Below are 21023 nucleotides of genomic sequence, written 5' to 3' on the forward strand. Positions count from 1 at the left end.
TTACACAGCGGATGCCCTTTCAGCTGCAACATCCATACACACTCATTCACACACATACACTACGGACAATTTATCTTACCCAATTCACCCAGCTCATGTCTTTGGACATGTGGGGGAAACCGGAGGAATCCCACACAAACCCGGCGAGAACATGCAGACTCCACACAGAAATGCCAACTGATCCAGCCAGGTTTGCTGTGAGGCGACAGTGCTAACCACTGAGCCATCGCGCCGCCCCTAAAATGGGTTATCAATATTTTGTATTTTGGGGACTTATATTGTATAATAATCTGTATTGTATTTTGGGGACATTTGATGAACAATTAGAATGTATTCAATTAATTGATTTTAATATTGACAAAAGCAAGTGGCGTCTAAAAGCAAATAAAACTGGAGTATGTCATAAATAATAGTGAATAGTAAATTAAACAGTCAGATCAAATAAATTAGCAATATTTAGATTTTATTATAGGGGCATTTGATGAACAATTAGAGTGTAATGTAATATAATCACAATCATGAGAGGGGTCTTTCCACTCCACCACCAGTGTGCAGCATCCACTTAGATTATGTTTCAGCAGCCACAGAATAACAGCGCCAATGCGCTCGCCAAACGCTGGCCATTGGTGGAGTGGAGAGACAGTGATAGAGCCAATTCGGTGGACAGGGATGATTAGGAGGCCATGATGAATAAGGGCTGATGGAAGGAATTTGGCCAGGACACCGGTGTTACACCCCTAGTGCTTTTGAGATTGACATGGGATTTTTAATGACCAGAGTCAGGACCTCGGTTTAACGTCACATCCTAGAGACAGTGCTCACTGACCAATCAGTGTCCCCTTCACAATACTAGGACTCACACTGACTCATTCTCCTGTCCCTCTGAATCCACTTCCAACAGCAGGGGCGGATTGGCCATCTGGCAATTCTGGCAAATGCCAGAAGGGCCAGACCATTTTGTAAATGTGGGCCGGTCAGTTTAATATTATTTTTTTTATATGTATTGTTTTTACATGCAGGCAGCTTTTATCTCCTGCAAGATGGGAATATTATGCTGTTGATGATAGTAGTAATAATTATTATAATAGTAAATGTTAAGCATTTGCTCAATCAGCGACGGCCGGCTGGTTTCGAGGGGCCGACCCTATCAGAGGTTACGGGGACATAATCAAAATCTGACAAAAATGTTAAACAAACAGTAAGTGCAACACAAGCTAATTGTCAGAGATGGACCGTTTGTTTGTATGTGTGATACATTCACAGGTTACTTCTATCATAAGTAATAGCAGACAAACAGCATAAACAGACAGCACACGGACCCTACAAGATTTACATTATTATTTTTCATAAGTTATTTTTTATTTAGTTTTTATAAATTTGGTTGTTGTTGTTCCGGTCACATAGATTAAATGTTTGAATATCTATTGCATTTGGTATTGCTTATACTATTTCGCCATCTGTACATCAATATAAGTAGAGAATGTGCTTGTCCGTGGTTGGGGCTGTGTCGGTGTGGCTACAGTGCCAGGGCTGAATTTTTGTCCCAGTTTTCCCATGTGACCTCCCATCCAGGTTCTGACCAGGCTCAGCCTGCTTAGCTTTACTGAGTAACCGCTCTTGGGCTGCAGGGTGATATGGATGTGGCAATGTATTCTGTTCAGTATAATCATCGATTTTAATATCGACATAAGCAAGTGGCATCTGAAAGCAAATGGAACTGGAATATGTCATAAATAAGCAAACAAAACAAATTGCTGCCATGATTCTTTTCATGAATGTACTATGAAATCAGTATTTTTACAGCTGTCTTGGCAACACAAGCATAGGTGTAGTACATTACACTATTTTTACGCATTACACATGCTTTTTTCCGAAAGAAAACAGTTTTTCTTGTGCTGTCACAGTTTTATATTAGATAAATGCAGTCACGTTCATATATATTTGAAGTGCTGCTTAAAAGCACAGTTCACTCAAAACAAAAGGAAAATTCTGTAACCGTTTACTTTTTGACCAAGAGTTTTGACATTTTAAAACTGAATGCTGCTATTTTTGCTTTGTGAATTGTTGCTCTTAGCACTACTATTTAAAGTTTTTAGTTTTTAAAAGACTTAAAATTAGAAATGTAAAACATTATTACAATTTAAAATAATTGTTTTCCATTTAAATTTAATGCAATTTATTTCTGGCATTTCAGCATAGAATTGTGCTGCTTAATTCATTCATTAATTTTCCTTCTGCTTAGTCCCTTTTTTGCCACAGCTGTATGAACCGCCAACTTTTCCAGCCTATGTTTTACACATCGGATGCCCTTCCAGCTGCAACCCAATACTGGGAAACCTCCATACACACTACATACGTACACTACGGACAATTTAGTTTATTCAGTTCACTTAAACTGTATGTCCTTGGACTGTGGGGGAAACAGGAGCACTCGGAGGAAACCCACGTAATCACAGGGAGAACATGCAAGCTCCACACTAAAATGCCAACTGACCCAGCTCGGACTCGAACTTGAAACCTTGCTGTGAGGCGACAGTGCTACCCACTGAGCCACCATGTCTGCTGTGCTCCTTAATATTTTATTTAAATACATGAATAAATACTTGTAATTAAGAATATAAAACAGTGAACTGTGGATGTCAAGTGTTTTTGAAACTTAACTGTATTATTATAAATGACATCGGTACTTTTTGTGTTTTTAAAGCACCGTTCTGTTCTTTTTGGAGTTTGAAAGCCTGAACTTTGCTTTAGCTTGGGGAAAAAAGCTATGGTTTTTTTTTTCATATAAACTATTTATCTGAATGCCTAAATAGAGCTATTTGTTCCAGGCTTTAAAATAACACATCTTCTCCTCAGCTGTCTTCCATCTTGACCTTCTGACCCGTGCTTTAGTACATCTTCATCATTTTGTATGACTTCAGCTCTTCCTCTGTTCATGTCCTGACATTTTAAAGTGTCTCGCACTCAGACTGACACCTTTTGGATCCCCAGCAATACTTGTGGTGCCAGTACCTCTACGCCATAACTCAACTATTTGTTGTCCACAGAGCATTCCTTATCAGAATGGAAAAGTGTGTGCTCGTCTGTGCTATTCTCTGTTTACGATTTAATATGGGGAATCTTTGAGAAATAAGCAACATGGGGAATCTTTGAGAGATAATTTTTTGTTTAGTTTAGAATAATTATGTATAAAATATGAATGTGACATGTACCAATCACATCACAAAAACTGGAAATGATGTCACAAGATGCAAACATAAAATAGACATAACGCTAAAGCATACATAGTTTTACTTCATTCAGAACATCAGAAATACAGCAGTTCTTCAATTGTGTGTGTGATGCTTTTTTTTTTTTTTTTTTGTTCTTTTGTTTTTAAGTTTAAGTAATCATATAGTCAGTCGAACGGTCAGTCAGTGGACAGCGACCTCTGTTGGATTTACATAAGAAGAGCAGACACGAATAACACCCGCGATAGAAATTTGATACCTCCAAAAGTGTACAAAGCAGCCTCTGGAGAATATTGGTGGAACACTTACCTCCTGAATGTATTTAGCGCTCTCCAGAAACGTATGTAGAGGTACGTTTTCAGAATGAGCCTGGGTTGAAATCCAATCATTTCATTACGACTTATTGAATCTTTATCCTTACATACTGTACTTTATATTCCTTAAACCATTCACAAATTTTCTTAAATTAACACAAACCCAAAATTTACATCATACTCCAAGCAGCCACTCGCCGCATATTCAGAATACATTCATAATTTGGTGCCAATTTCTAGATTACTCCTTTTTACATATTCTTTCGTTAACATGTTTTGTAATTGTTTGATCCAAGATATTCTTTGTCATTAACTCTTTCTGTAGCGAAACAATAATCATTTGTCTAATATTTTTATTTTCCAAATAGTATAACATAAAACCAAAGTTTGAACTTATTGTTTTCTGTTATCATCTCTAGTAGAGATAAATTGTAGGCAAATAGAATATATTTTAATTACTCTACACATTCTACACATACATTTTTCAGTTCTTTGCAAGTTACCATCTAATAAAAAAACATTCTGTGACTAAATATATCATATAGGTAGCTCATTTGCAAATTTGTATTATTTTTATTTGTATTTTTACAAATAAATAAATTTTATCTTCAGTGATAAGAATAACAATTTGAATGCTAAGTGAACCAAGACTATGAATAAAATGATATATATATATATGTGTGTGTGTGTGTGTGTGTGTGTGTGTGTGTGTGTGTGTGTGTGTGTATTATATGAATCAGAAAGGAAGAACAAAAGACAAGAAGGTATTTTGATTGAAATATTTTTGTCCTTATGATGATAGTTAGTGGAGTCTAAAACGCTGGATAAAAAAAGTAATTCACTGGGCTGCCTACCGTTTATTTACTTCAGTGTTAAATTCTAGGTCAATTTCTTTTGCTGTCTTAAAAGGGTCAATGCAAACACTTGACTGTGGTTTTTATGGAAGGAATTCCAAAAGGCTTAAGGCATTGAGTTATTTTTTCTGACGTTACCCAGCAAACAAGAAAAACAGATCATATTTATACATGGCCTCTTGAAGGTTTTGAATGAGATGTATGTGAGGATTTATTGTGAATGATTTAAAAGCAGTTGCACCATTTCCCAAGGCGTATCATCCTGCAAAACTCATTAAATCTGAAGGATTATAGACGGATGAGTCCGAGAAAGATAATGAGAACAGAAAATAAAGCCCAAATCTGGGTCAAAATTTGTCTCCGTGAAAAAGGAGAACCTTTGTTGCCCGTCCATCAACGTGTGACCACACATCAGGCACAGAGGGTCATGGAAAGACTATTGGAAACCCCCCAGAATGATTTACAAACATTGCGGTTGCATTGATGACATTAATTGGTCACACCAATCACGTCTTTCTGGGGAGTCTGTATTGTAAATACAACTGCGAGTCTTTTACAAAGCCGCATGTCGTTTTTCTAAAATCCCAGCGTGATTTATCTCAGTTTCATGTTAGCGCATAGAAAATATAAAACTGAGTTACAGGCTTTGACAGCGCATGCTCTGAGTGATCCACTGAAGCATCTGTTTATACGTTGGAGTGTGTTGGGAGGTCAGGATGTAGCACTTTAACTGATCAGCGTGAGCTTTTGACAGAATTACTTGTCTGAAGCCAGAAACAGATGCAGGATCATATTTCATAGAGATGGCCTTGAAAAACCCTTCCACACTGAACACTGAAGCACAGACTCTGGTGTCATGGTTATAGATTAACCCTGACAAAAGAGAATGTCATGCACCTGCTCTGCATTAAAGGTGCTCAACACCACAGCATGTCTTCTGGAAGGATGTCCCTTTGGTTGTGTGAAGGGTTTTAAGCCGGAATATTGAATGTTAGATTGAAGAGCTTGCCACGGAAGTTAGCATTTTAATAGGTCGAGGTCTTCAAAAGGGGTCCATCAACTAGTAATAGTTAAAAAAAAAAGAAAAAAATGCTTTTAAAAAGTTAGGCATCACTATGGAATTGCTACTTTTGTATAGCAACACTCAAAAAATATTTTTTGCTGCTTGTTCAGACAAAAAAAAATGAGCTGAAACAATGTGGCTCTTGAGATTTTTTGGGGACAACTTGATTGCTTTATATTCAATCCACTTCAAGAGTTCACACTTAGCCGATGATTGATAATAAAGTGTGTTTGGCATGCTGTCCCAGAAGAGAACCCTGAGCTCAGAATATCCTCGAGCCGGGGCTCCCTCTCATTTGAGGGGCGAGAGTGAAGTTTGAGCTCAGATAGGTCTCGAAAACTCCCCTGCTTGTGGACCTTTTAGAAATAGCTGAAATATAGCTGGCTAAGAGTTTGACTTATTATGCCACTTTGGATTAGTGCAAACTCCGCACAGAAACGCCGTATGGCAGTAAGACCCGGTATGGGCTCGAACCAGTGGTGTTCTTGCTGTGAGGCAACAATGCCAACCAGAAGGCCGCCGTGCCACCCTATTAGGAGAAGGGGGAGGAGTAGGGGTGGAAGGGGGGATTCTTTAAGACAAAGTTAGTGAAAAAACTGTTTGTTTGTTTTTTGTAGTGAGTTAGTGTTCATCTGATTTACGCATTATGTGGAGCTGATGTGGGACCAGCCATGATCAATCAATGCATGTGATCCTCTCGAAATTAGTTTATAAGTAAACCGCTCTTACATGTGTAAAAACAATTAAATTTATCAATTTGTGTTGGGAAACATGAGTGAATTGAGTGTAACCCTACATTTTTTAAAACAAAAAAGTAAAATAACGCCTGTTAAGTTACAGAAATTTACCATAAAAAAACAGACATTAAATTAATACAATTTACCATAAAATAACAAACGTTAAATTACACAAATTTACCATAAAATAACTGACATTAAATTACACAAATATACCATAAAATAGCTGCCCCTGGTAAAAGGAGGAAAAGGAGGAGATGGGGTGGGAAGGGGGATTCTTTCAAAACAAAGATAAGGTAGTTGAGTGAAATATGGTCTATTTATTGTAGGCTTGGATCAATCTGATTATTATTGCTGATTACGGATGAGAGGCCAGCCGCGATCAAACATATTACATGGTCCTCTCATTACATGGTCCTCTCGAAATTAGTTTGTGAAACCGGTTTCAAGCATTCTTTAGAAATTCTCTTTCAAAATACTTTTTTTTGGAGATGGTGTGGAGGCTATCTCTTTAAGTTGATGAAAGTGATTGTATAGACCGGGGACGCGGTGGCGCAGTAGGTAATGCAGTCGCCGCACAGAAAGAAGGTTGCTGGTTCGAGCCTCGGCTGGGTCAGTTGGAGTTTCTGTGTGGAGTTTGCATGTTCTCCCTGCGTTTGCGTGGGTTTCCTCTCGGTGCTCCGGTTTCCCCCACTGTCCAAAGACATGCGGTACAGGTGAATTGGGTAGGCTAAATTGTCCGTAGTGTATGAGTGTGAATGGATGTTTCCCAGAGATGGGTTGCAACTGGAAGGGCATTCGCTGCATAAAACATTTGCTGGATAAGTTGGCGGTTGATTCCACTGTGGCGACCCCAGATTACTAAAGGCCGAAGGCCAGATTAATAATAAGCCGAATAATAAACCAAAAAGAAAATAAATGAATGAATGATTGTATAGACCAAATATCTCAAATAAATGCGGTTCTTTTTCAGTGAACAATCCTGGAAAATAATGTATAAAAAATTCTACAAAAAACTACTTGTTTTGATTAATTGATTGATTGATTGATTGATTGATTGATTGATTGATTGATTGATTGATTGATTGATTGATTGATTGATTGATTGATTGATTGATTAAGAAGCAAAACATATTGAATGATTTCCAATATGTCATTTGAAGTATGTAAGTATTATAGTTATTTTTTAAATCAAAATAATGTTGTCTTTACTGTATTTTTAATAGTGGCTTTTGTGACCTGCGTAAGTAATAAGGTCAGCTTCAAAAGTAACTCTGTCCAGACCTTTTCATAACAATTACTTATGCTCCTTATATTTAATAAACCTCACAGCTAGTTTTAAACATCAAAGGTTTGTGAATCTGGTCCATGATTTGTAAAATGCTCTTGAAGCAGTGCTTTTGGTAGTTCTGTTTGAGAATTTATTATCCATAGAGTTGGTGTAGGATGTATCTACAGCTCTCTAAACAAAGGAGGTCAACTTTGTAGCAGATTTGTTGCTTATGAGTCTGTATGTCGGTTGAAGACTAAGATCTTGGCTGTGGCAGTTGACAACAGTGGCTGATTAGATCATTGTGTGGACCATAAATGGCTTGTTTTGCTTTGGTTGTTCTCTCAAGCACACACAGCAGATGTTCAAAAGCCGCCTGTCTCTTCTTGAGGTGAAAATTAAGTGTCTTCTGCAAGAAGTCTCCAGCCACAACTCCAAATTTATCACTTAAAGAAATGTCACCCAGGATTCTGTCACCCTTGGGTTTAAAATAAAAACTTTTTTCCGTCTACAGAGCACAAAAATAGACATCTTGACAACAATTTTTCATGGTGATGGGAATGAATGGAAACTGAAACTTTCAAGCTTAAAAATGGATTAAACTGCATCATAAAAGATCTGCACAATTTAAAAGCTCAATTCAAAAGTCCATTCACTCACAGTGAACAATTTTAATACACAGAATATATTCACTCATTCATACATGCATTGATTTTACTTATAGAAACAGTGAAGTGTGCAATTGTGCAAAAGTATGCATTTTTTACAACTTGGCTTTTTATTATTAACATTTTGGGGGGGGGGGGGGGGGGCTTTGAAACCATGCCAAGGTTTCAGATGGTTGCAGATGCCACTTGCTTTGATCTCATGTTATATAATACAATGGCATTCAGACATTTTTATGACTTAAGTGTCCAAATACTTTCTGAAGCCACTGTATATTATTTTTGCACATTCAGCGGTTTTTGTCTTTAAGTTGCAGCACATGAATTTTGGAAGCTATGTGTGACGAGAAAGAGTTATATCCTTAGGCAGAGGCCACATTTTATTACATAAACAGCTGTAGCTCTATCTCCTGGCTCCGGTTTGGTCCTAAGTTTTGAGAGATCCAGTGTTATAGAAGCCATATTGTATAAGATTTTGAGATAAACTCTTTCAAAAACAACATCTTTCATCTTATTCATCATCCTACAATTAGGAATTACTTTATAAAGTTGATATTATATGATAAATGATTACAAATAATAAAAAAATAAACATTTTTATAATTTGGTGACTGATTAGTGTCAAACATAAATCCCCTAAAATTCAAGCTATGAGCCCTAAAATGCCACATGTGAGTTGTTGGTATTTATTAGTGCCTAAAGTAGACATTTTAGAACCCAAAAATTACAAAAGTATACCTTTTAAAAGGTACAGAATCCAGTGACAGCTTTCGTATCTTTGTTTCAGACAGTGTATTAAGCCATGGCAAATTAAATCTTTTTGTATGAATCAGTTTACCAAATGATAAACTGCACATTCATAAAGCAATTTTACATAAAACATATTAAATTCAAGTAAAGCGTCTATTATTACTCTTTTAAACAACTTTTGTGAAAATAAAATTTCAACATTTGGGTGAACATAGTTTATGTGGGTACGTATTACAGCATTTTTTGTTGTGTATAACTTTTTTAATAAGATTTATTTATTAGATTTTTGTGACAGTTAAACAAACATTAGTAAAAGAGAAAATAACAATACAAATAGAAATAAAATATATAAAAGAGTACAAAATTGATTAAAAAAATCTAAATAAACCACACTATAACCCACATATTGTGCAACAAACAGTGTATAATGTGTGTAAACAATATATGATGTGCATTGATTTCACAAATTAAAGCAAGGTGTATTAAGTAAAATAAATAATGATAATAAATGAAAAAAGAAAAAAAACATTTAACAGAGAATAGGCTGGGGGTGTTATGTTCTTTAAAATTGTGGTTTTACGTCAAGAAAGGGTTGTATGCTTTTGCTATATCAGCACTAGTACACATCTAGAAGGTACAGAGTCAGGGCCCTATCATTCACCCGGCGCAATAAGGTGCAAGATGTGTTTGGTGGTCTTTTCAGTTCATTCAAGACAATTTGCATTTTTACAATGTTGTTAATATATTATTAGCAGTATCGTTTATTATATGCATATTTATATTTGTTTTAATAAAAACAAGGTTACATTAGTTCACCTGTGGGGTTTTGGAGATGTATGCATCACTACATGAGGCATAAGACTAGAACATGTGTTTGGATATAACTTCCTTATTATTATTAATTTATTCGTTTGCTGGAATATAGAACTGAATTTAGAAATAGTTTTGAAACAATTCTTTGTGCTTAACAAACTAAATTAAATATGTAGGCTTCTGAATGTCTTCAGTGGAGGGTGTACAACACTGTTTCTTATCCACGAAAGTAAAGGAATAAAAAGTAAAAGAAAACTAAAGAGAAATAAAGAGGCCAAATGGAGGAGGCTCGTTCTTTATCCTCACACTGCAGATGGTCTGTTTAACTGTTTTCTCACTACTGAAGCATTTAGGTTTTCCACTTAAAAAGTTCATCATGTAAAAAGCAAATGCACCATGGCGCGACACAACTGACTCTTAAAGGGAATGGGAGATGAGACTCTGATTGGTTTAAAGCACGTTATGCTCAAAACACACACATGTAACTCCTTAAGAGAATAAGCACAACCCTGTTAGACCATGCACCAGGGCACAGAGCGTATTTTTTCATCCTCAAAATAGCAAAAGTGGATTCTGACGCCCTAATGCTTTGGCGCCCTGCACTTTAGACTTTGCACCTAGCATGTTAAATTGGAGCCCTAAAATTGCAAGATGGGCAACCTTTCAGTCTACAGTAACTGCTTCAAGTTTTAGTGATTTAATATGCGCCAAGAATGGCAACCAAATATTAAAAAATGAAAACGCTAAACCTTGAAAACTATATCAAAAAATTTCTAATTTGCCAAAAAAAGGTGTCTTTAATCCATTGAGTATGGGAATGAGGAACTTTGAGGTGAATAATTAATAACAGAATGTTTGGGTGAATTCTGTAAATAAAGGATCCACATAAACATACTTGTACATAGCCAGACCGCTAGGACCTTTCCTTTAAAGAAAACCACAACTAAATAGGTTATTTGTGCTGGCAGGTAATTATTATTATTATTTTTATTTAACAAAAAATAAGGCATCTTTAATCTATTGAGTATGGAAATGAGGAATTTTTTGAGAACGTTCTCACCCATGAGCTATTAAACTCTAATGCACAGGATAAAACAAACATTTTAGGCTGTATTAAACTTTCATTGATTCTCTATCTTATTAACTTTTGGTGAGAAGTAAACCCATGGGAATATAGTTTAACTGGGCCCGTTATATCATTCATAACGAGGTTTTCAGCCCATTTTGCACTGCAGATGCTCTCTGTAATGCTTTGCTGATCTCTGCCAAAGTCATCCTCATTCCAGGACATTCCCCTGTTTTAATGCATTTCAGGTGTCAGATTCTCCCAGCACTAGGTTTTTTCTCTGCTAATTCGATTTTCTGTCCCACTCACCGCTGTAATGTTAAGCAACGTGATTTCAAAAAGTAGCCCTTTATATTTACATTCAACATATTATATCAACATATATTATTCACACAATAACACGAGCGAACGCATTGCAGACGCTCTCCATAACCTACTTTTTCTTGTTATTCAACCACTTACAGAAGTTTCAAGTGCGTTACAGAAGTTCCAAGTAGTCACTGTATCATATTTAATTCAATCATTCAAGTGAAGTTCCTCTTTAAAACACTGGCTTTTTGTGTTATTTATACACTTAAGGATGAGTCACTTCTGGCAGATAAAGAAAGGTAAGAGAAATGAAGTCATAAAAACAGTGGTTTGCGCACATGAAGATATCAGTGTGTGACTCACGCCTTTGGCATCCAAACAGCACAACTACTATGTATAATTTTTAAAGTTTAATCCCATTAAGTTGGCTTTGATTCCTTCCTTTCGAAATGCTCAAAAACTTGACCACCTAACAGGCTCTGGAGAGACTGAGAGAAACTTTCCGTTCAGGCAGACGATACACAAAAGCCAAGTCTGAGACGCTGCTGTGGAAGTTAGTGCAGAGGTGTGACCCTTCGGTGACTTTTGCACATGGCTTCTGTGATATCGCACTGGTTTTCTAGTCTTTAGAAGAGTTAGCAACAATCAGATCAACAAATGTTTTTTTTTTTTGTTTTTTTTTTGCTGGGCTTATACATAGAGAACTCAAATTATAGTAGAAGCGAACAAGTATTTTTAGACCTCTGGTTGCCAAAAGATGTGTTGCTTTGCTGTGGACAAAGATGCAAAGACCAAACACTGTTCAATGGATAAGACAGATGTTGTCAAGCCTGCCATTAGAAAAGATAACTTGAGTACTAAAATGTATTGGAAAACATATGGAGTCCTTTCATCTGTTGATGAGTGAAAGAGGTGGATTTAACAGAAGAAGAAGTTAATGAATATTTTTTGTATGGACAATGCAGTTCCAGTTTCACAGTTCTAAATTGCTACTCTCTTTAATATACATTTGCTATACTTTGTACTCAGTATGATTATAATAGTCACTTTTGAATAGATTAACCAAAAAGGAGGAACATTTATATTTTTTGTTTGTTTGTTTAATTTATGTTTTTGTTTAGTATAAATATATATATATATATATATATATATATATATATATATATATATATATATATATATATATATATATATATATATATATCCTGTGTAGAGCCTTCATAATATATCCACACAAATGACTGTTTTAGAAAATCGCCAGAACAGGCAAAAATCTATGAGAATCTTTTTATTAGAGTATGCAAGGAGTACACAAAATGGAACTACATACAAAGAAATCCAAACAACAACAAAAAAAATTTAAAAAACAACAACAATCAGTGAGAATCTGGATGCAAGATTTATAAAGTTAAGCTTAAACGGTTAGTTTCCTTGCAAAAAATAAAATAAATTGTTATGTTATTAATTACTTATGCTTATGTAATTTTAATCTCCTGAGAGCTTTGTCTATTTTTCACAATGCAAATTAAAATATTTCAAATGCAATTTGAGAGCTCCCTCGTCCTCCATAGACAGAAATGGATCTGAGATGTTCAAAGTCCAGTTGGGATATAGTTTAGTTAGATGACATGGAGTGTTCTCCAGCGATCTACAGCAAAAAAAAAAAAAAAATCTGCAAATACAATTTTATCACCTAATGTATATCTTCTCTTCTGAGTCAGGTCCGAGTGAGCACTTACAACTGGCGGTATGATATATATTGCCATTGGAATCAGCAGCCTTGTATTGTCCATAGTAAATGATCAGATTTTTTGCACCTAGCTCGTTAAAGTTTGGTTTTTAAAGTTTGTATGGTTACAGTTGAACCACTGAAGTCACATGGAATGTTTTGACAATGTTTTTTGTTCATTTTCTAGACTTTAAATCTCACAGGACTATTGGAGGATCAGAGAGATTTTGGATTTCACATAAAAATACCTTATGTGTTCTGAAGATGAACAAAGGTCTCAAGGGATTGAAACAGGGTGAACTAACCCTTTAAATAAAGGATTCATGTGAAGATGTTGATCTCACTTTAAGCGGCCTTTGTTTAGGTTCAATTTGAAAGAGTCTGGAAAATCAGCCTTTGAGCTGTAACTACAGACCGATGGTACTAAATAGTAGTAATAAAAAGTCACAAATCTTTGAATTTAAATTTCTACATAGACATACATACACTGTAAAACCCAACAGTCAACTTTATCAAATGAAATGAGTGTAGTAAATTCAAAAATTAAATAAAATTAAATACCTCATTACTTCAACTTAAATAAAGTAAGTTCACAGTACTCATATAAATTAGTTTTTTTTAAACTCAAATGGTTTGTAGCAATCAGTTTTCTCAACCGGTTTGAGTTACCTTAACTAATTGGGTTTTACAGTACTCAGTTGGTTTGAGTTCTCTTCATTTGTTGGGTTTTACTGTGCCAAAATTAGTAAAACATAAGATTAGTGGTTTTATGGTCCAGGGTTACTTATTTACATTTATGCATTTGACAGAGGCTTTGGAAAACTATTTGGATATTTTCTTTGCTTACTATATAAATGCCAGGGTGTTTTTTTTTTTTTTTTTGCAACTTTAAAAACCATGTTTATTGCTATTGTAATATGTAATGGTCTAACAATCAAGCTACATCATTTTCAAATTTTGATGAAAGGGCACAATGTGGTTGGGGCACTGACTTAAAAACACTTTAGGTAATACTTTAGGTAATTAGCAAATGATCTGTATAGGCTGTATCAATCAATGTAATAATCAATTATATAGGCTGGAGTACAGGGTGTGTTATTGCTCTATTACTGCTCTAAGGCACACATGTTTCACAGAAGTTCTGCAGAATTCATCCAATCAGACGATGACCTTAAAACTCCTGAAGCATTTTCTATTTTGTGTGCCAAATGCATGTGAGGCTCAGTCTGTGGGCCTGACGTTGGAGGCATAGATTAAAACCAGCTTGATTTACAGTTGTAAATTGTACAGAAGCAGTGAGTGGTCAAGCTTACTAAATATATTCTCTCACCCAGTTTTGCTTAGTGGGAAGCTAATATCATTGTAAAATAAGAGTTGGGGCTCAGCGGGATGGCATATTTTCCGGCTTGTATAAGTCTTGTGGCTTTGGGCAGTGTCAGTGGCACTGTCAGTTTGCTTTGTCTCTGCTCTCAGCTTTTCCCTCTGAAAGTCTAGTCTTTTTTTTTTTTTTTTTTTGGAGACACCCATCTGTATGCTGGCACCAGCCAGTTGTATTCCTCAATGCAGATCATTTAGAGCAGTTCAGACTGTTACACCAGGCCGTTATTTGGCACAAAAAGGTTTTTGTCATTTTATGTGTTCCCATATTTCTAATAACTTTTTGGAGGACAGCTTTAGAGCGACTGAGCAATTAAATTGAGCAATTGAGTCTTTAAAATCGCATCATCATGGTTCCTTAAAGGAGGATTTTCTCTGATTTCAGGGTAATCTGGGATTTAAATGGGATTTTAATGAAAATAATATATTTTTTTAATGGAACACGCTAGTTTTTTGGAAAATAAACTTTTTTGCATTTCTCCTTTTAACACTTATAGCTTATCATAAACCATTGAATCGGATTAGAACATTAGCATCTTACTCAAAAATTACCAAAACGTTTCAATAATTTCATATGTTTGTGCCTTCTGCAGCCGTGGTATGGCAATAAAGTTACTTGCTTATCGACCTATAAAATAGCAACCTTTCATTTTCTTTCAGTTTTAGTACAAAATTTTACTACAGAAGAGTCAAGTTTAAATAGGAAAATGATCAAAACTTTTTTCAAAAAACGATTTTTTTGATATGCTATTGGCCTAATCTGATTTAATGATCTATGATAAGCTAAGTAAGATAAAAGTACTCCTGCCAGACCTGCAGATCAGCTGACTGGATTAAAATATGATAAAACTCAACTGTTTAACTCTTAGGAGTTGTAAAAGGTGACATGTTTCTTTAAAAATGGATGGAGAGGATTCTTTTGAAATGTCATAGTGTTTTATTCCTCTCTTGTGTATTAATTTAACTTTATATTCATTAATATATACTTCACTTTTTATATTGTTTATTTATTGTTCTTATTGTATCTGGCAGTCCAATCCTAGATTTCTTGGGTCACTGCAAGCATATCCTGACTAAAAGCTTTATAACCTAAAGAGGCTTTTCTAAAAATATAAAATGATCCCCCATGAGCTAAAAACAAACATGTAAACATGTCTGCAAGTTATGTATCCGTCAGATTTCTTTTTGAACTCTTGATTTGTTTTTCTTCCTTCCTCAGCCTTCAGCCAGTGAGCCCTGCACTAAATCAGGTTATGAAACCTGCGTCAGAAAGGAGCATATTTTGAATTCTGATTTATTGTCAAGTTGCTTGTAAAGCCATTTAGACTAAAGAATGAAATGCTCAATGAGAAGAGGATGACGATGAGATGGAGAGTTCTTCCCTATAATAACTCATTATTTTTTATGTTGATATTATGATGGAAAGTTCTTCTTTCCACTTTTTCTTCCACACAAGACGTGTGCATCTCATCCAAGTTTTTTTTTATTTTTTATTATTGGAATATTAAACTGTCTTCCTAAATAAACAATCATATTTTTGTGGATCTTTTTAGATTCACATTTGAATGTTTTTATATATCATTTAGTTTGTTTAATTGATTTTTTTTCAACAGGACAAATGAGAGCCAAAAAACATTTAAAAGCCACTTGGAAGTCTGTTATTTTGAATTGTAATACTTATACTCTTATGAATGCAGTCCTAAAATATATTCACTGCTAAATCTGATAAGTTAACTTAAACTGTTTGAGGAAACCGATTGCGGCAAACCATTTAAGCTTTGAAACTAAATGGTTTAAGTACTGTAAATGTATATATATTAAATCATATGTACTTATATTAAATGTGTTTATATTGTCAAACATGTATAGAATATTAGTTACTTAAACAAATTTAATAACTGAACTTAAAATGTTTGAGTTCAATTAACTTAAACGATTTAGGTCAAACAACTGTAGCTACTCAAATGGTTTTAGGAAATCGATTGTAGCAAATGGTTTAAGTTGATTAAACTCAATTGAATAAAATTTGTCAATTTAATACTGTAAAACCCAACAGTCAACTTTATCAAATGAAATGAGTCTAGTTAACTCAAATGTGACTGAAAGTTAATTCTGCTCATTTGAAAAGAGTTTTGAACTCCCTGCTGAAGGTAATGACTTAATTATTAATACCCTATTACTTTAACTTAAATGGAGTAAGTTCACAGTACCATCGGTTTCCTCAAACGGTTTGAGTTGCCTTAACTTATTGGGTTTTACAGTACTCAGTTGGTTTAAGTTCTCGTCATTTATTAGGTTTTACTGTGCTCAAATTGCTTTGTTTACTCAAATAGATTAAGTTCACAGTGCTCATTAGGATTCGTTTTTGAACTTAAATGGTTTGTTGCAATCAGTTTTCTCAAATGGTTCGAGTCACCTTAACTTTTTGGGTTTTACAGTGTGATTTGCTGCAGTTGGTTTCCTCAAACCATTAAAGTAGCTATACAGTTGTTTGCACTTAATTCATTCTATTACCTGAACACAAATTCATTTAAACATAAAGCAAAAACTAACATGTGTAATCAAGACATTACAAAGGAGGTATTTTAAGCCAAATTTCTTGAAATAGTACATTTATTTCAGTCAAGTATAGGTGTGCAAAAATATTTTATTGTAATCTTTTTTTATTCATACTTAGAGTTGCTCTAAATATTTGTTATATTTGAGGTAGAAGATCTGATTTTTTCCACCTTCATTGTAAAGCTGGACATTTGAAAAATTATATATATGTTTATAGAGGAACAGTCAATAGTTCAGTCTTTAAAGAGTTCAGTATACCCAGAATTTTTCTGATGTTAATTTATTTGCTAAACATTTAATAACATGGGTAATATGCTGAGTTCTTTGAGAATTGCGTGTACTTGTGTTTACTTTTTGAAGTGTCAGTTTAACATGGATGCAAACATGTTCTAAATCAGGGATTCTCAACTGGTAGGCCTCAGCGATCCAGCAGGTGGGCTGCGAGAATATTATACTGTAATTTTTGGATTTCAGCATTAATATGCTATATTAGAATGATCAAAGTAATGCACTTTCTCCTGTTTTCTAACTGATTCCTTCAAACTCGGCACAAAAACAGCCTCATGAACGTGTCTGCGACTAGTACACATAAGTCGGTTCATTCACAAACTACAAAAGTGAAAGTGTCTGTTTGTGTATTTTTTATAGTTATTGTGTAACTATTTAATATATCTGCATAGTTGTCCAAATGAATGTCCTGTGAGAGTTTTATAATGGATGTGCGTCCACACAGGAGGATATAGCGAGGCTCAATGGTGTTTCTGCCACAGAATGTAAAATAAACTTGCATATGAGCTTTAGACGTGCTCTGTTCACTGTTCCTTTCAGTGATCTCCCAATAATATCCAGCTTCAAACTTAACCCCCATCAGATCGACACTTTTCAACAGATTTAGGGTGTTTTACTGTATTTTACATTTGTCTGTATATTTGTGAATAGTAGATATTTAATAGTACATATTCAGTCATTCTGTATTTTTTGTTTGTTTTATATATAATTATATATAATTTTATATATATATATATATATATATATATATATATATATATATATATATATATATATAATTAAATTTAAATAAAATAATATATATTTTTATAAAATGCTAATAGAAGGCACAACATATATAATTATTTATTATTATTATTATTATATTTATATTAATATATTATATTATTATATTATTATTATCATTGTTGTTGTTATTCATAATAAATAAAGGTTTTGATTAGCATTTCATACAATGATTTTAGAGAAAATTTCAGACAGGTGTGCCTTCAAAAATTGATCGGAGAAAGAAGTGGGCCCTAAAGTGCGAAAGATTGAAAACCCCTGTTATGAACTAGGCTGTCATTAATTGGACAAATATTGTGCTTCATGGATTTCAATGTTGTACTGCACTATCAAAAACAATGCTGTTTGAAATGCTATAACTCAAATATCTCTCAAATCAAATGCGGATGACACTGTAAAAGTTTGAAACTAACAATATTTTTTCAACAGGCCAGATAATGTAAGCCAAAAGATATCTTCATATGGCCTTTCAAATGACTTTACTGTGTCTGTAAAGGCAGGTATGTGACAATCTCAGCTCAGAATCGGCTCCAAACCACTGCCAAAATGGTTTCATGACACTCTTTAAAACCTGGCTGGACAATTTCCACCTATGACAAACTGATGATCTCATTCCTGTTACCCCAAGTTCATAACCCTCCAGACAACATGTGCTGCTTAAATCCCTTGCCCTTCGTGTCACAACACACTTAAGAGGCTTCTCTTCTGATTTTCATTTGTCAAAACCTAAAAAGATATTTAGAGTCAACGGAAAACCCAAATCTGGTTGGATTTCAGTAAACAAACTACTAAATAGGCTTTCAAAACTAAATTGGCTAATTGCCTTCAGGAGAGCACAAATCAAAGTTACGGGACATAAAAGTTTCAGAACATTTTTATTGGCAAATATAAATAAATGAAAACCATCAAGCCTTTTACCCCATCATTAAGATGGCAGATGTGTTGTTATGAAATGTAATGTTTCTGTTTTGTCTGCGGCTTATATTTGTATATTTTATATTCATATTTGGGATATTCGATTACAATTGATCATGTGAAACTTCACTTTTGGAAGTAATAACTGCAAACAAGGACTTAAGTTGAATCCTCCAAGCCTTCATAGAAAGAGTAGACAGTTGTATTGTGAATTTATTGACGCTGCGACAGGATGTTTCACGAGTGAAGTCTTCTTTTGTTGTTTTGTTCACAGCTGTTGACTGGAACACTCGATGGAAAACTGGCTTTGTTTCATCCGTCCGAATGTCTTCTCCCCTAAGTGTGGGATCTGCTCCGACGGCTCAGTTCTCGACGCTGCAGACTAATGAAAGTCTTACATCAGTCACATTGAGATCGCTCTGCTGGCTTGTCACCTCTGAGACCTACATCATGGACGGGATCTGTGATTTCACCATTTCAGCCGCCACTGACAACCTACAGATGTGACAACACGCTCACACCCTCAGCTGTCAAGCCAAAGACGCACCCAGAGAGAAGTCCACTTAAACTCCTTTCCCATGCACCAACGCACATACACAAAATGCAAGATTATTCCGTCTGTGGTTTATTTTCAACTTTTAAATTATGATTATGCACTTACCGGCCACTTTATTAGGTAGTCCTGGGATGCAAATATCTAATCAGCCAATCACATGGCAGCAACTTAAAGGGATAGTTCACCCAAAGCTTAAAAAATCTATAATCCTGCGCTCCACCTTTAATTGTCACAATCTTGTACCTTCACTAGAACATAAAAGAAGTTACTTTGGAAAATATTGGAAACCTGTAACCATTGATTTCCATAGTATTTGTATTCCTGCTATAGATGTCAATGGTTACAGGTTTTCAGCTTTATTCAAATATCTTCTTTTATGTTCAACAGAAGAAAGAGTTTCATAAATGTTTGGAACCACTTTATTATTTTTGGCTGAATTGTCCCTTTAATAAATTTTAGCACACAGAAGTGGTCAAAACAAACTGCCGAAGTTTAAACTGAGCATCGTGATGGAAAAGAAAGATTATTTTAAACATGGTAAAGTTGTTGGTGTTTGACACACTGTTTGAGTATTTAATTGCACAACCTTTTTGGGGGGTTTTACAGAGATTTAAAGGGTTAGTTCACCCAAAAATTGTCACTTAAAAAAATTCACATAAAAATTCCTGTGTGTAACTTACCCTCAAGTCATTCTAGCTGTAAATGAGTTTATTTTTCTGGTCATAACTAACCAAAGTGATTTTTTACAATTTTCTTTTCATTGACAATGGCTGGCTGATTTTAGAGTCCAATAAAACACATCCATTTATTCATGATAAAAAGTGCCTCTTGGTTCAGGTGGTTAAAGAAGTGTACTGATATCAAGAGTCAAAATACACTGTAAAAAATAATATAACAAAAAGTCATAACAGATAATGATTTTATTAAAAAAATTCAATATTTTTTTTTTTTTTTTTTTTTTTAACAAGGTGTTTTAGTTTAGGCAAACTGAAATGCAGACTTTTGGAAAGTGGAGGAAGGACTATCCACAATGACTCCCTAACTGGTCTGAGCTATTGCATATCATTCTCTGATTTGATTTGTCAAGCCCCTCTCATGTGACTATTACCAAAGTCCCTTTAAGGCAAGTCATTTTACACTGCGGCTATTTTTAAAACGCCTCTTGAGCAGTATGCTCGGGCATTCTGTCTGAATGGGGAAACACTCCAAAATCTGTTTGCCAAGCTTACGATTAAATACTTGGAATCACCAATAAAATCAAACAACAACCGTCTCATAAGTTTCCTTTCTAAATGTCCGAATCAAACAAATTCGGAGTGTTTTCAGGTTACCCGAGCTAATCCGCATTTGCACTCGAAAGGAACAAGATCACGAAACCAACCTACTTTATAGCCGTTTTACACATTATCATCCTCTGGATAATGCTTCATCAGATCGCGCTGCTTTTCTGAAGTATTTCACAACCTGTTCTGGATGGTGAATCTCCTCCAGAAATGACAGCGACTCTTTGTTTACTAGTTTGTGGGGTGTTTGAGTACTGCTGTCATGTGATGTGCATTTGACAGGACAGACTCTACCTCAAATACATTTCATACAGATTACAAAACCAGAAACTTTTATTTTCAATTGTACTTGGTTTATTTAAAAGGACAGATTTCATACTTTATGTGGATATATTCTTATGTCTGTAAAGCAAGTATTCACTGAGATTTCAGTGCGTTTGTTGACCGCCAAACTGTCTT

At 34.8% G+C, this 21023-nt stretch overlaps 1 protein-coding gene across 5 annotated transcripts in view; it reads left to right on the forward strand.

The window, feature by feature from the left end:
• The window catches only part of wdr27 (WD repeat domain 27), an 82655-nt gene extending 62553 nt beyond the window's left edge, over positions 1-20102 (forward strand). For 2 of the 5 annotated variants that reach the window (XM_087279646.1, XM_087279645.2), the window contains exon 25: positions 19000-20102. In XM_087279646.1, coding sequence (XP_087135772.1) covers positions 19000-19065 — 66 coding nt within the window. In that variant the 3' untranslated portion in view covers positions 19066-20102. Of the gene's footprint in view, positions 1-12987; positions 13254-15396; positions 15759-18999 lie in introns of those variants that run through there. The other 3 variants (XM_087279643.1, XM_087279642.1, XM_087279644.2) reach the window with 2 other exon arrangements.
• Positions 20103-21023: the final 921 nt, after the last annotated feature.

This window comes from Danio rerio, chromosome 13, assembly GCF_052040795.2.
Source record: "Danio rerio strain M-AB ecotype USA chromosome 13, GRCz13ab, whole genome shotgun sequence".
NCBI lineage: Eukaryota > Metazoa > Chordata > Actinopteri > Cypriniformes > Danionidae > Danio > Danio rerio.